The 15,203-nt window shown below is 46.3% G+C and overlaps 1 protein-coding gene across 3 annotated transcripts in view; it reads right to left on the bottom strand.

Annotated features, from left to right (window-relative positions):
* Positions 1-13,068, bottom strand: part of RGS8 (regulator of G protein signaling 8) — a 65,698-nt gene extending 52,630 nt beyond the window's left edge. Inside the window, exon 1 of one of the 3 annotated variants that reach the window (XM_060233357.1) lies at positions 12,856-13,068. In XM_060233357.1, the coding sequence (XP_060089340.1) occupies positions 12,856-13,026 (171 nt within the window). In that variant the 5' untranslated portion in view covers positions 13,027-13,068. The remainder of the gene's footprint in view (positions 1-12,855) is intronic. The other 2 variants (XM_060233356.1, XM_060233355.1) reach the window with 2 other exon arrangements.
* Between the last annotated feature and the right edge of the window lie 2,135 nt (positions 13,069-15,203).

Genomic DNA, 15,203 nt, shown 5'->3' with positions numbered 1-15,203 from the left:
GGATCATCACAACCAATTTTGTCTCTGCTAAAATATATATTGTTAGGTAGCTTTGGGAAGCAGCATGTCAACACTTTAAGCAGCTGTTTCTGCAGTAATTGAGCTTTATTGCAGAGAAAGGACTCAACATTTCCTGGCTCGGAACACAGTGCTCCTGGCCTTATGTACGCCAGGTGGTGACCCCTCTTTTATCTCAAAGCTCAGGACTGAAAAAGCATAATAGCTTTTGTACATTTCCTCTCTCAAAGCTGAGTAAGAAGGTTCAGTTCTGTCTCCTGCTGAACTCTTCTTGGATGAAGAGGAATAGGGTCAGTTCCCTTGGATTTCTACCTAATTTTCTGATTTCTGCCTAATTTATTGATGCAGAGAAATTAGGGACAGTCTTAAACATGTAGGAAATGTCCTTGTTCTAGGCCCACTCATTCTTTGTTTTCTATATTCTCAGTTGCTTTAACTTACAGATCTTTACCAGCCAGGGTAGCCTCGACCTGAATGACCCAGGCTAACCCAATCTCATCAGAACCTAGAAGCTAAGCACGGTCAGCCTTGGCTAGTGCTTAGTCAGGAGACCTCCAAGGAAGTCCAGGGTTGCTACACAGAGGCAGGCAATGGCAAGCCATCTCTGATCACTTCTTGCCTTGAAAATCCTACACGATTGCCCTAAGTAGGTAGGGCTGCCAAGCCCCTGGTCCGGGCGGCGGTTCCTCCACCCGGGAGGTTCCCAACCCACCGGCCCACATTGGCCCGGTGGGGGGAACCTCCCCTGATTTTGGTGGCACGATGACATCACCTGGAAGTGATGTCACTGCACCAGCTATGTGGCGCATTGGCCGCTCTAGACATTTCTGGGAAAACTCTATGGTTTTCCTGGGCGCTCTAGCCATTTGGGAGGGAAAACTCTATGGTACAATAGGTACCAGGGAAGGCTGGGGACTTGGCAACCCTATAAAGTGGGCGACAACTTGACAGCACTTTCCACTGCCATCAGCCAAGGAATTCTATCCTGTCAGATATACAGGTCTTTTTCCTCCTAGAGACAGCTTCTCTTTCATTTTATTCTCTGCACCAGTTCTTATTACTCCCCCCAACCCATTCTTAACTCCATTTTCTCTGTATCTTCACCAACTGCATCATCCTTCACCAGACTTTGGAAGATCCGAGCCCATAAACATTCTGTGCCACGCAAAACATTGTGCTGAAGCAATTCAAATGCTGTGCCAAAATAAATAAATAAATCTTGAAGCCTGATTGCTTTATACACATGAAGCAAATCTGAATAATTTATTTTGTTTTAGCTACTCATAAGGAGAGGCAAGCAACTGTACTTGTTCCTGAGCTGCTTAAGCTTCCCACCCCTGACATCTCTGCAACGAGTAGGAAGTCCCCCCAAGCCCTATGTATAATTCATCCTCATTATTTCAAGAGCAGAAACACATGCCAGGAAATTGGGCATCCATCCTGCAGTGATAGGGCTAAGGAGGTAACAAGGCTCAGAGATCCTGGAAGGAAGAGGGCTAGTATAGTCAGTACGCTGAGAAGACGCATGAATGGGGGGATGGGGGGCAAGAAGTGGCTGGACTCTAGTGAAGAGGAAGCAGAGGATTGGGAGAAATTTCTCATGTGGTTATGAGTAGGGTTTCAGGCTTCAGGTTGGGAAGTACCTGTAGATTTGTGTTGGGTCTGGTCTAGCAGTGCCGGATTAAATCCTGTGGAGGCCCCTAGACAGTTGAAATCTTGGAGGCCCCTTGCAAATTATCTCCTAGTATCTCCTGTAGGCACCTTCTCAAAAGCCCCTTTGACAAAGCTGCAGGGGAGAGGCAGAGAGAGGCAAACTGGCCCATAGGCTGGTGCCTACTAATCCTATTTGTTAATCCGTCCCTGTGGTTTAGGATGGCTGGACTGGTCAGGGAGGTGTCCTTACCTTCACTTAGCAGAATGCTCTTTTTGAGCTTCAGCACAGCAGCGTGGCCTAGTCTAACGGTCCTGGCCAAATTGCACAGAGAGCCTTTGCTTTAAGTTAAGAAACCAATACTGGTGGATTTATTTAAAGAAACATAACATATAAGTGCAGTGGAGAGAAAGTGACTATTCTAGCTAACTACGGATAGCTTTGGATTGATAGTAGGTCATCTACTTAGTTCAGATCAGGAAGAGAGACACCATACTGTTCCTCCTGATGCATGCAGGGAAGAAAAAGGAACAGGAGGAGAGCAAGAAAGGAAGTTCCCTGAGATTACATTCTATTGGTTAGAGAGGGTGAGTGAAAGCAGAGCAGACAGAGAGGGAACTGATATTGCCCTAGCTGTCTAGCTTGCTCTATGGTGTTTGTAACCTTGGAAGACTGAGCAAAAGACATCACCAGCCTGTTCTAGCAATTTGGAGTGTGAAACCTGATGAGGGTGGGGTTTGAGTAGGGACTTTAAGGGGGTATGATACTGTTATGTATTATAATCCATGTTTAGGGTTTGTAGAATCTTTCGGGATCAAGAGCCGTGTTCTACTGGAGAAAGTTTTCCTTCCAGACGTTTCGTTCTCAGCTGCGTTCGCAGCTGAGAACGAAACATCTGGAAGGAAAACTTTCTCCAGTAGAACACGGCACTTGATCCCGAAAGATTCTACAAACCCTAATGACGTTACCAGCCGTGAAAACCTGAAATCTTTGATAATCCATGTTGTTACCAAATGGTGTTCCTGCCTGGCTCATTGGAGCCTGAAGGACTGAGCTTGGGGATTTAGGAACAATGGGCAGGAGGATCCAAATCCAAACTGCCCTGCTCCAATCACAGGCCCCCTGCTGGTTTGAATGACCCAATAATGTGCTAGCGTGGGAACCCAGTGTTGTATATAGTTGGCCCAGCGGGCCCCGTTCCTCAGTCATGTTAGTGCAGCCATCCACCATGCTGTACTCAATAAAGAGCTTGTTATCACTACAACCTTGCCTCATCAATGCATTATAGATTATTATTATATTATAGATACAATAGAGCTCACTTTTCAAGGCAGCCATTTTCTCCAGGCGAACTAATCTCTGTCACCAGGAAAGCAGTTGTAATCCCAAGAGATATCTAGCCATCAGGAAGCTGGTAACTTTAGGTTATAAATGAAAGAGATAGGCTATAGGCCAAAGCCTACCTGAAGATTTCAACCCTCATCAGGGCTATACCATTTCCAATTGTAAGAGGAAGCTATCCTTCTGTCACGCTCTACGCTTGGGCTCCTCTATGCCACTTCACCTTCCTGCCGGACAGGCTGTTTGCTCACTCCATTAAGGCTCCAGCTGTGGAAAGGCAAGGGGGTTTGAGATTGACCCCATCCTCTCCCTCCCCCACTTGATCCTCTGCAGCCTGGAGCAAAGATGGGCATGTTCTCAGTGGCAGTTCTCTTGATTTTGAAGGCCAGCCTTTAGAGGGGGTGGATTTTTCAACAGCTACCTGATAGGATGGCCAAATCTAGGTTGGGGAATTCCTGGAGAGGGCAAGGTTTGCAGAAAGGCAGGGACCCCAGTAGAGAATAATACCACAGAGTCCACCGTCCAAAATAGCCATTTTCTCCAGCAGAACTGACCTCTGCAGTCTGGAGATCAGTTGTGTTCTGGGAGATCTCCAGGCTGCACCTGGAGGGTGGCAGACTGATTTCCTGAATCTCAAGGGAAGACAGGCCTTCCCCTTTCCCCCACAATCACACAGCTGATTGGCCAATTGACCCAGCTGACTTCTTCCCTGTTGTGACTACCCTCCCAATATAGTTTTATTCCTTCCAGACATCTGGGTGGCATCTGTGTTGATGCTGCCCGGCTGAATAGCAGGCAGGGTTCCTGTTAGAGTCAGATTATGCCTATCCAGCTGGATAGCCAGTCTGCCTCTCTGTGTAACTTTTTTCTATTGTCCGTATAATGTTGTATACGTGTGCCTAGGTTTGCCAACCCCCAAGTGGTTGCTTGTCTATCAAGGGAGGGGCTGTGGTTTAGTGGAAGAGTCTCTGCGTTGCATGCAGGAGGTCCCAGGTTCAATCCCCAGCATCTCCAGATGAAAGTACCAGTGATATGAAAGACCTCAACCTGAGACCCTGGAGAGCTGCTGCCAGCAGCAAACATCCTTACTCATTCACTACTGCTTGAAAACAATCCAATGGTTGTAAAACCTGAATCATAAAAACATTTGGATGTTTTAAAAGAAAATCCATAAATAAAATGCATACTGTCTCAGCTGTGCCAAGAAAGGATGTGAGATTTCCTTCCTTTGCAGTTTCCACAACAAAATTAGCCAGGCACCTGTGAGAAAGCATATACCTTGCTTCAGTACTTTGACAGACAGGAAATGATACATGAAACAAGTGCAGACTGGGGGTGCTTAATCCCAATTCTTCATGGTCAGATCCAAATCTGACCCTCACACAACTGACAATTGAGCTTTAAGAACTGCTGAGAGCTCCAAACATAGAATTCTCAGCAAACCTGGTTTGGTTCTTAAACATAGGTTTCCTTCTTCAGGCAGAACAAGAAGTCAAAAGGGAGATGGGACTGAACTAGAGGCAAGAATATCAGAAGTCCCATTTTATTCAATGGAGTTTAGTCCCAGGAAAGTCTCTCTCTCTCTAATTGTAGCTCAAGGATCTGAATCAGTATAAGGCAGCTTTGTTTGTTCAAATAAACTGTAGATCTGGAACAGAACAATACCTGCATCATTTCTAAGCTATTTTTATTGTAAAAGCTTTGATGGACCATTACCATACCCATTGTTGGATTCTTTTGATTCCTTGACTGCCAGCTGATAATGAGAAAGGTCATTCCTCACAAGGAGCCCCAGGATCTAATTTGGACCAATGTTTTCCTGGGTCAGGGATCACATTATGTCAGGAACAAAAATACCACTCATGTGGTATTATGTCAGGAACAAAAATACCACTCATGTATTCACACAACCGCACCAGCAAATGTAATTAAATGGATGATCAAGGGAATTATATTCCAAAAGGGCCAATATTTTAGAAAGCCTCTTTTGAGGCAGGAGATTTATGGAAAATTCCTTCTCCAAAAGCTCCCAATACTTTTCAATTTTGCCCCCCCCCCCACGCATATTTTGGGAGCTTGACTGCTATTTCATAGCTTTTAATAAAACGGTCATTTTGATATTAGACTTGAACGCCATCCAAAATTTTTTTAAATCTCTTTACATTTTCATTCTAAAGTAATTTCCTAGTGACCTGATAAACCACCAGAAGCATAAGTCATAAATATTCACAGCACTGGAATGAGGCTGAAAGTGAGTTTCAAATTACAGGGAAAACAAAGAACGTGTGGGGGATCACCAATTGGATTTCCTCTGAAGTTATTCAACCGTGGCTTCCCTGATATCCCTTTGTCTGTTCTCTGAATGCAAATAACAATTTCTATAGCTTCCCTCCTCTGATTTCTGCTCTCACTAGGGATGCCAATTTATAATATGAAATATATGAATGAATATTTATGATGATATGAAGTTTGTAAATTTTAAAATGTTGAGCGTTAAAATATATGAGAGTCTTTTTAATTGGTTATTATATTCTTTGTTTACCATCACAGCAGTTGTTTAACTTCTATTGCCTATCCCATTTACTGTGTTCTCCCTTTTCCTGTTACAATCCCCAGGTGGGGGCAGGGGATCCTCTGGCTTGGAGGTCCTCATCCCGCTTCAGAGTCATCAGAAAGTGGGGGGAGGGGAAGGAAATGTTTGCTGGGCACTCCATTATTCCCTATGGAGCCCAATTCCCATAGGGTATAATGGAGAATTGATCTGTATGTATCTGGGGCTCTGGGGAGCTGTTTTTTTGAGGTAGAGGCACCAAATTTTCAGCATAGCATCTGGTGCCTCTTCTCAAAATACCCTCCAGGTTTCAAAAAGATTGGACCAGAGGGCCCAATTCTATGAGCCCCAAAAGAAGGTGCCCCTATCCTTCATGATTTCCTATGGAAGGAAGGCATTTAAAAGGTGTGCGATCCCTTTAAATGTGATGGCCAGAACTCCCTTTGGAGTTAAGTGATGCTTGTCACAAGCTTGCTCTTGCCACCACCCCCCACCCCCGGCATGTCTTCTGGCTCCACCCCCAAAGTCCCCAGACATTTCTTGAATTGGACTTGGCAACCCTAGCTGTCACTCTGCATTCACAACCAATCTTTTCTCTGCCAGGCTTCTTCCCAAAGATGCACACAATGTAGGGATGTCAGCTTCCGAGCACATTTAAACCTACAAACAGGTCCTGAACTGTAGCCAGGTCAGGTAGGAATGTGATCTATGTGAAACCCTGGTCAAAGGAAGGAAATGCAGGAACAACAATTCCCTGCCAAATTAATTTTGATTGAGTGCTGATGATTAGGTCCAATACTGCAGACATCCTCTTCAAGGTGGTCCTCTAGGAAAATTAGCTGCTTGCCCCGAACATATGTATTCCATCTTAGCTAGGAGCCTGATGACGAGAGCAGAGGAGCAGACCCTACAGAGAAGGCAGGCCTGGTAATTAACCTAAGTAGGCTGGATGCTACTTGCAGGACACTAGATAGCTCTGCAGCTGACCACCTGTTTCAGCAAAGGACAGAGCCATACTGAGTTCTTATATAAATATATTATTATATAATATAAATATAAATTAAATTAAATATACTGGAGCAGAAGGATCCATCATAGCCCACCCTCTGAAGCTTTTAAGGGATCCATACTTGCACTCTGAGTCTTGCATTTTTGTAGTGCTCTGTAACTTCCTAGAGGTGATGTCTCTAAGTAGTAGAACTTGGTCACTGTGAATTTTGACAGCTTTGAGGACAGGCTGGCAGGGCTGTGTTCTACAGCTGAAGGTGGCTAAGTTGATAGCTCTTAAGTTTGGGTAGGGATGCCATTTTCCCCACACATAACACTCTCAGTAAAAGACCCTTCTTCCCTGAACAAAGCTTCTGGCTCAGCCAGGCCTCATAGATCCTCCACAGCTGTCTCATCTCCTGTTAGTGGCATGGAGCATGTAAGACTCTGGAGTGAGATGTCCCCCGTTTTCACCACTACCTCCTAATAGTCACCAGGAAGGACAGGCTTGCCTGTCCACCTCACGCTGTTAACTTGCCCCACATGGCCAGCAAGCAGTTCTTGTCAACAAACCATCTCTCTTGCTTGTGGTTAAGTGTGTGGACTCTTATCTGGGAGAACCAGGTTTGATTCCCCACTCCTCTACATGCACCTGCTGGTATGACCTTGGGTCAGTCACAGTTCTCTTGGAGATGTTCTCTCAGAGCTCTCTCAGTCCCACCTACCTCACAGGGTGTCTGCTGTGGGGAAAGGAAGGGAAAGGAGATTGTAAGCCACTCAGAAACTCTGAGTGAAGGGTGGGGTATATACTTCTTCTTCAACAGCCTCTTGTAGAGGTGAGCACATGAACACATGACACTGCTTTAAACTAAGTCTGCCCATTGCTCTATCAAGGTCAGTCTTGTCTACTCTGACTGGCAGGGCCTCTCTGGAGTTTCAAACAAAGTCTTTTTACATCCCATACTACCTGGAGACACCAGCTATGAACCTGGCACCTTCTGCATAGAAAACAGATGCTCTGCCACTGAGCCACAGCTCATCCCCTTTCCAAGGAAAAAGCAAAGGTCCCCTGTGCAAGCACCAGTCATTTCCGACTCTGGTGTGACGTTGCCTTCACAACGTTTTCATGGCAGACTTTTTATGGGGTGGTTTGCCGTTGCCTTCCCCAGTCATCTACACTTTCCCCCCAGCAAGCTGGGTACTCATTTAACCAACCTCGGAAGGATGGAAGGCTGAGTCAACCTCGAGCCAGCTACCTGAAAACCCAGCTACCACCAGGAATCAAACTCAGGTCGTGAGCAGAGCTTAGGACTGCAGTTCTGCAGCTTTAACACTCTGCACCATGGGGCTCGTTTTCCAAAGCAAAAGCACTGCAGCTAATTTCCTGTCAATGGCTAAACATGCCGGTTGGTGTTGCCACTGGAATCTGTTCTCCGAGTGCCACAGCAGTACAGATCACGTCCCCTCTGTGAGACATCCTGATGGACAAAACCTGGTCCTTCATCCCCCTGACTACCTTCCTCCCACCCTCACGCCAGGGAGTAGGAGCAATGGTGCAGACAAATGTCAAATTCAAATGCTAAAAATGGAGTCTTGTTTCCTTCATTATAGCGTATTTTTGTTTTGACAGTTGCTGTTCGGGGTGCCTCCCTCAAGGACGGCGACTAGACTTCACAGAGATAAATGAATTGATGTTCATGTCTGCCGACAATCCAGTGGGCAAAGCACAGAGACCATGTCGCGTAATGTAATGGTTGAGCCTGAAGTTCGAGCTATTCCGCTATTAGCTTCTCCCTGCAGCTTCCCGCCTCCTTGTTGTTGCGGCTGCTGTCAATACATCAGTGTCTTAAATGCAAACTCCTTAGGGGGAAAACAGGAGCTTGTTGTGAAACATCTGAAAGATCTTAAATTGGGGGTTGTGTGTCGCAGAAGAACTGAAGAGTCTTAAGGCTTGATTTTATTTGAAGTCAGCTGGCTACAAATCCTTTTCAGACTGAAAGAACCAGATTTTGGGGGGCAGTGGGGGGGGGAGGATAGTTATCATAGCTAGCATAGCCAAAAGTATAAGGGGCATGGCTGGTTTTTATCCTCTGGGCTATTTATTTTAGCTATTCCTTGGGCTTTTTTTGTAGCAGGAACTCTTTTGCATATTAGGCTGCACCCCCCTGATGTAGCCAATCCTCCAAGAGCTAACAGTAGGCTCTCTAAGAAGAGCCCCATAAGCTTTAGGAGGATTGCTACATCAGAGGTGTGTGGCTTAATATGCAAAGAAGTTCCTGCTACAAAAAAAAGCTCTCTTAAATAAATGCTACCTTTTGCATTGGTTTCTATGCTTAGAGTTGCCCCAACCACTGGGTTTTTCCCTCAAACCTGTAGGAGGTTGCCCACTGGCTCTAGCCCAAATTTATTCTAAGCTTTGCCTGATGATCCAGTGGGCACAGCTGCCAGGCCCTGTCCAGGTACCAGGCTGTTCTTATTGAAAAAAGTGACAATTTGAATAATCCGGTATTGTCCACCAAGCACTGACACCCCGCTGTTTTCCCCATTTATTTCACCAGGGATTATGTAGACACTGAGTTCAGGCTTGCAAATAGCCATTCAGTTATTCATCTGCACTGAGTAAAGATTGCCTCCAGCTAAGCAGGGAAGGAATTTATGATGATTTTTGCTCAAGCTGCTGATGTGTCATAAATGATTTATGCCAGGATGCATTGGCAGGAGAGCTAATAAACGGGTGGATGAGCTAGTAACTTTTCTGGATTTAATGTTCCCATAATTCACAATCATTTTTACACCCTTTAAGGCAGCCCATAATGTCTGCGCTAGAGAGCCGTGATGGAAAGTGCTGCTGAGTCACGGCTGACTTATGATGACCTTGCAAGGTTTTCATGGCAAGAGATGTTCAGAGGTGACTTGCCATCACCTGTCTCCATGTCATGCCCCTGGTATTCCTTGGAGGTCTCCCATCCAAATACGAGCCAGGGCCAACCCAGCTTAGCTTCGGAGATCTAATGAGATAGGGCTAGCCTGGGCTATCCAGGTCAAGTTGTGCTAGGGAGTATCCACCAGCATTTAGATGACAACAATACGTAGCATTTATATAAAGGTTTTTACATGAATTTCCCACCTCTGGCTTCCCCCCAAACCAGGTAGCCATAGAAGTTTGCAGCAAGGTCAAATTAAAATGTTAAAATCTGAGCCTTTTTCATTTGTTTTGGTGAGTTTCAGGGTTGTAGCCACGGGGTTTTTTTTAGCAAGGACACACAGGAATGCAGTTCCAGCTGGCTTGGCATCAGGGTGTGTGGCCCAACATGCAAATGAGTTCCTGCTGGACTTTTTCTGCAAAAAAGCCGTGTGAAACAATGGTGATGTCACAGGGTGTGGCCTAATATGCAAATTAATTCCTGTTGGGCCTTTTCTGCAACAAAAGCTCTGTTGTAGCAAAATCTTTTGTTTGTCTTTGGTTGTTAGTCTGTTGTTAAAAGGCAAAGGTAGTCCCCTGTGCAAGCATCAGTTGTTTCTGACTCTGGGGTGACGTCGCATCACAACGTTTTCACGGCAGACTTTTTTACGGGGTGGTTTGCCATTGCATTCCCCAGTCATCTACACTTTCCCCTCAGCAAGCTGGATACTCATTTTATCGATCTCGGAAGGATGGAAGGCTGAGTCAATCTTGAGTCGGCTACCTGAAACCACCTTCTGCCAGGATCGAACTCAAGTCATGAGCAGAGCTTGGACCGCAATACTGCAGCTTACTGCTCTGCACTACGGGGCTGTTAACGGGGTGTTAAAATGCTCTCTTGACACAGCAGCAGCAGTGTGGAGTGGGGTGTGTGTGGGGGATATCATGCCCACATCTTGTCCTTGTGTTGCTCACTGCTGCTTCCCCCGCTTCCCTTTTTGCTCTGTTGCATCTGCACAAAAGCAGAAGGCACAGTGGTGATCACCCCCTCCTCTCCTCTCTCTTTCACTCTTCCTGCTAAAGGGAGCTCTAGCTACACTGCAGCTTGACTGGGAAAGTGAAAAAAGGTCATTTGAGAATAAGAAGAGTTGTTTTTAATACACTGTTTTTCTCTATCTTAAGGAGTCTGATATAAAAATCAGAGAAGGGATTTTTTCCCCCCTGGGATTCTAGTTATAAAATCCATCTGAAATATTCATTCCACATGTTTCTGGAGAAACTAGGACTAACGAATGCAGATCAGGTGGGGACTGAGGATGAAAGCTGTTGCTTGAGACTGCTTGAATTCATGGCAGAAGTAAAAGTTAAACTTGGGACTTCCTCTCCCACAATTTATATGCCAGCCCTTGAACTCTATCTCCATCCATCTGGTCATAATTGTTTAATGGAATGCTATTTGTTGCTGACCTTTCCCTGGAATCTCTTCCTTCTGGCATCTGGAATTTTGGGTCCATTCTGATGACTGTTTGGGTGCTGAGGCTGAGGGAAATGGGGAAATGTTTAAAAGCCTGCAAATACCAGCTTCCAACTCATGATAAGCTAAAACTCTGTCCACCTGGAGGTTTTTCTCCACCTTGGCTTCCAAACTGCTTTTTTCCCCCTGAGCACCCAGCACTCACACAATGTCTTCCTCTAATTGTCCACATTTCAGGCTTTCCCCATCCTCAGAAGTTTTTTCTCAGACATAATCTGTTCCAATTATTCCAGAAAAAAAATGTCGTCCAAATGTATTACAAAGCCACCTGCATGGGAAGGATAACATATTCAAAGGTTTCACCCGTATTGATGCCATTTTCCTTCCATTAGGCCCGCATGTCTGCCATTTTGCTTGACACGACACAGGACGGCTTTAAAAACAAACCAGTAATCGCTGTTGTGCTATAGCACAACAATGTTGCTATAGCACAATGATGTTGCTACAATCTATTGCCATAGTCCATTTGTTCCTCTGAATTTTCAGCTCTCATTAAAAACCAAGAAAGTTTCTAGCCTTTTTGTCTGCAGAATTAATTTACTAACTCCCCTCCCCACCCCCAGCATGGTTCTTCTGGCAGCCAAGTTTCAAGCAGAAATTCAACAGATAAAGGTTTTTTCCAGGAATAGTGATGGGGAAGCTCTACCTATTGATTCTTGCACGCCTGTTAAAAGCACAGGAACAGTATGAGACAAATTAGTAGTCCTATGGTTGGCCCGATATGGCTAGTGCAGGCTAGCTTGATGTCATCAGCTCTTGGAAGCTAAGCAGGATTGGCCCTGGTCATTATGTAGATGGGAGATCACTAACAAAGTCCAGGGTCATTACATGGAGGCAGGCCATGCCAATTCGCCTCTGATCATCTCTTGCCTTGAAAGCCTCATGAGGTCACCTTAAGTTAGCTGTGATTTGACGGACACCCCCCCTCCTTTGTGTGAGGGTGGCATAGGATTCAGAAGCAGACAGTGGTCCCTTTGGGACACTCTCTGCCTCACTACTGACTCTGGAAAAGGAGCTTTCTTGCTTCTTGCACCCCTGTATGTATTTACTATATCCATCAGCTGCCTGACAACCAGCATGATAAAACCTCAGTCTGTTTGGCCAAGTCAAGCAGTTTCCATTGGTCTCATACCTTCTCTTTATTACCTGCAAGCTTCCATTCTTTGAAGCCTTTCCATTCTATTAAACACACACACACACAAGTTCACGATGGTGCTAATCCCTGCTATTTAGCACAACAGTATGGAACAGCCAGAATGCCAATGGGAAAAACAGACAGCAAATGACCTTCTTCCAACAGAAATCTGAAAGAAGCTGTTGTAAGTACAGGGAAGAGAAACTTGCGGAAGGCGACATCCTTGTTGTCACTGTTTCTCTTATTTTGTGGGAAAGCCTACAATTGATCTTGCAGCATCAAAAGGTGCTTTCACACGGCGACTGTTTGCAAGTGGGTTTGGCCATTCTTACCCAGCAAAAATCCAGCTGCAAAGCACGTTATTTAGTGTGTGTGAACGCACCCAAACACTTCCATGAGAAGCAGGGTGGTTGGGCCCTAAAGAAGAGGCATGATGGGTAGAAAGCGGAAAACTCCTTTCTCTCCCTACAGCTATACTGACCAATTAGCATGCAGAGAGTAAAGCACCCCAGTTGCGCTAACAGGGGCGACAGTTGCAGGAGGACAATGTACCCCCTTCCTGCCCACTCATGATGCTCCACTGTGCCTCACAGAACAGGAAGCCAGGCTAGAACCCCAAAGCCATTCCTGAGGAAATCTATATCTGCTCTGAGAATCGAGAGGCCTACAGCCCCATCACAAAGGCCCCACTGCTGAGCAGCATTCTTGCCATAGCCAAACACACCCCAACTCTTACCTGTCTCTTGGGTGTCCACACAGCAGCGGCTGCCTGGGCTGGGCAGGTGCTGGATGGGCACGGCCCCCCGAGGCCCTGGAGGATGGAGTCTTCAGCCTCCTGGTACATTGTAGAGCTTGAAAGGTCGCCAGCCTGACCACAGTGATCTGTCTGGAATAGGCTCGCTGACATGCTGCTCAGGCTGGCTTCTGAGCAGTGAGGTTCATGAAGAGCTGGTGGAAAGGGAGGGAGGGAGGAAGGGAGAGAGGGGGGAGAGAAAGGAAGAGAACGGGGAGAAGAAGAAAGAGTGAGGATGCTCCCTCAGATGTGTGCGTGGAGAATTGAAATGCACAGAAGCTGGGGCAGGATAGCAGAGGCTCGCTCAGCCTGTCTCGCTCTCATTATTCCAGTGTGCTCACATTATTCCAGCAGCCTGGCTTCTGCCTCAGGCGCTCCCTTTCAAATTCAGTTGTTTCGCGAGCAAGGAGGATAAGCAAAGGGAAGGGAGGTCGATCCCATAGGGAATCATTGGATTAAAAGAACGGGAGCAAGGTTAGGAGATCACCTTTCTGCTTGCTGGCTGGTGTGTGTGCGTGTCTGCTCTTGTTAACCTCCACCAGAAAAAGCAAAAGACATGTGAGCAAACAGAAGTGGTTTGATTCATCTGAATCGTCTTTGTTGAGGGTGTTGCGGCTGGATTATCTTTTAAGACTGCAGAGGGAGGGGTCTATTGTTGTCAGCTCCAGGTTGAGAATGTCTTAGATATTTGGGGGTAGAGGGAGGCTGGCAAGAGGACGGTGTGGGGGCAGTGTGGCGGCATGTGCACTTCCCTTCCCACTGCGCCAACTGAGGGTGGGGGCAACCTCAGCTTGGGCCTGTCGCCGCTGTGCTCGCCCTCACCACCTCCAGCTCAGACGCATGCTGGCGTAAGTAAGAAAGCCCTGTCTTTGCGTGGGCGGGGTGGGGGGAGGAAGGGCACAGGGGGCTTGCCTAGGGTGGCAGAAACCCTAGCACTGTCCTGGACAGCAGCAGCAGCATTGAGTATTTTATTAAAATGATGTTTCCCATAAATCTGTCTGGTACTTATGGGTTGGGAAATTCCTGGATATTTTTGGGGTGGAGCCTGAGGAGGGCAGAGTTTGGGTAGAGGAGGGACTTCAGCAGTGTATGAATGCCATGGAATCCACTATTTTTATTATTTATTTATTTAATTCGATTTATATCCCGCCCTACCCCACCGAGGCGGGCACTAGGCTTGCCAGCCTCCCACTTTTACAGCTGATCTTTAGCTGTCAGAGATCAGCTCCCCTGGAGAAAATGGCTGCTTTGAAGGGTGGACTCTATGGCAATGTACCATGCTGAGGCCCTTCCCTCCCCCAACCCTGCACTTTCCTAGATCAGCCCCCAAAGTCTCCAGGTATTTTTCCAGCACAGACCTGGCAACCCTAGAATCTACCCTTCAAAGCAGCCATTTTCTCCAAGAGAACTAATTTCTGCTGTCTGGAAAAAGGTAAAGGTAGTCCCCTGTGCAAGCACCAGTTGTTTCCGACTCTGGGGTGACGTCGCATCACGATGTTTTCACGGCAGACTTTTTACGGGGTGGTTTGCCATTGCCTTCCCCAATCATCTACACTTTCCCCCCAGCAAGCTGGGTACTCATTTTACTGACCTCGAAAGGATGGAAGGCTGAGTCAACCTGGAGCCGGCTACCGGAGATCTGAGGTAATTCTGGGAGATCTGCAGGCCACACCTGGGAGTCGACAACACTACACAGTATCCAAAGACTGTTTCATCTTGCCCTCTAGTTGGATTTGAGGGCAGTTCTCCAGGTTCTCAGTTGAGGGGTGGGGTTCTAATGTTATTTCATAATAAGTGCATTTTAACAAGAGATGGAAGCTTAAACCTGGGAATACTACTAAATTCTACTCCCTCCCTTAGTTCATCTTATCAGCCTGTATGGGAGTGCCACTGCAGTCACTGAAAATATGACAGTCTGACCACATTAGGCTGAATCATACATGCTGACATAGCTGGGGTAAGTGCGGACTGACTGAAAACCTTGGAAGCCACAGACGGAGATAGCTTGGCTAACAGGCCCTATTTCTTTATATTTATGTTATCTTTAAGCAAGGGTTTTTTTTCTAGAAAATGTCCAGCAGGAACTGATCTGCAAATTAGGCCACACCCCCTGACATCACCATTGTTTCACACAGGTTTTTTTAGAAGCCCAGTGGGAACTCATTTGTATATTAGGCCACACCCCCTGGTGCCAGGCCAGCCGGAACTGCGTTCCTGTGCATTCCTGCTCAAAAAAAGTCCTGTCTTTAAGCCTGTCCTTGCTAATTTCCCTTTTCCCTCCATTATCCCTT

The sequence above is a fragment of the Heteronotia binoei genome, chromosome 2 (genome assembly GCF_032191835.1).
Source record: "Heteronotia binoei isolate CCM8104 ecotype False Entrance Well chromosome 2, APGP_CSIRO_Hbin_v1, whole genome shotgun sequence".
NCBI classification, from domain to species: domain Eukaryota; kingdom Metazoa; phylum Chordata; class Lepidosauria; order Squamata; family Gekkonidae; genus Heteronotia; species Heteronotia binoei.
The sequence above is the reverse complement of the archived record's forward strand: the minus strand, read 5'-3'. Positions and strand labels throughout refer to the sequence as shown.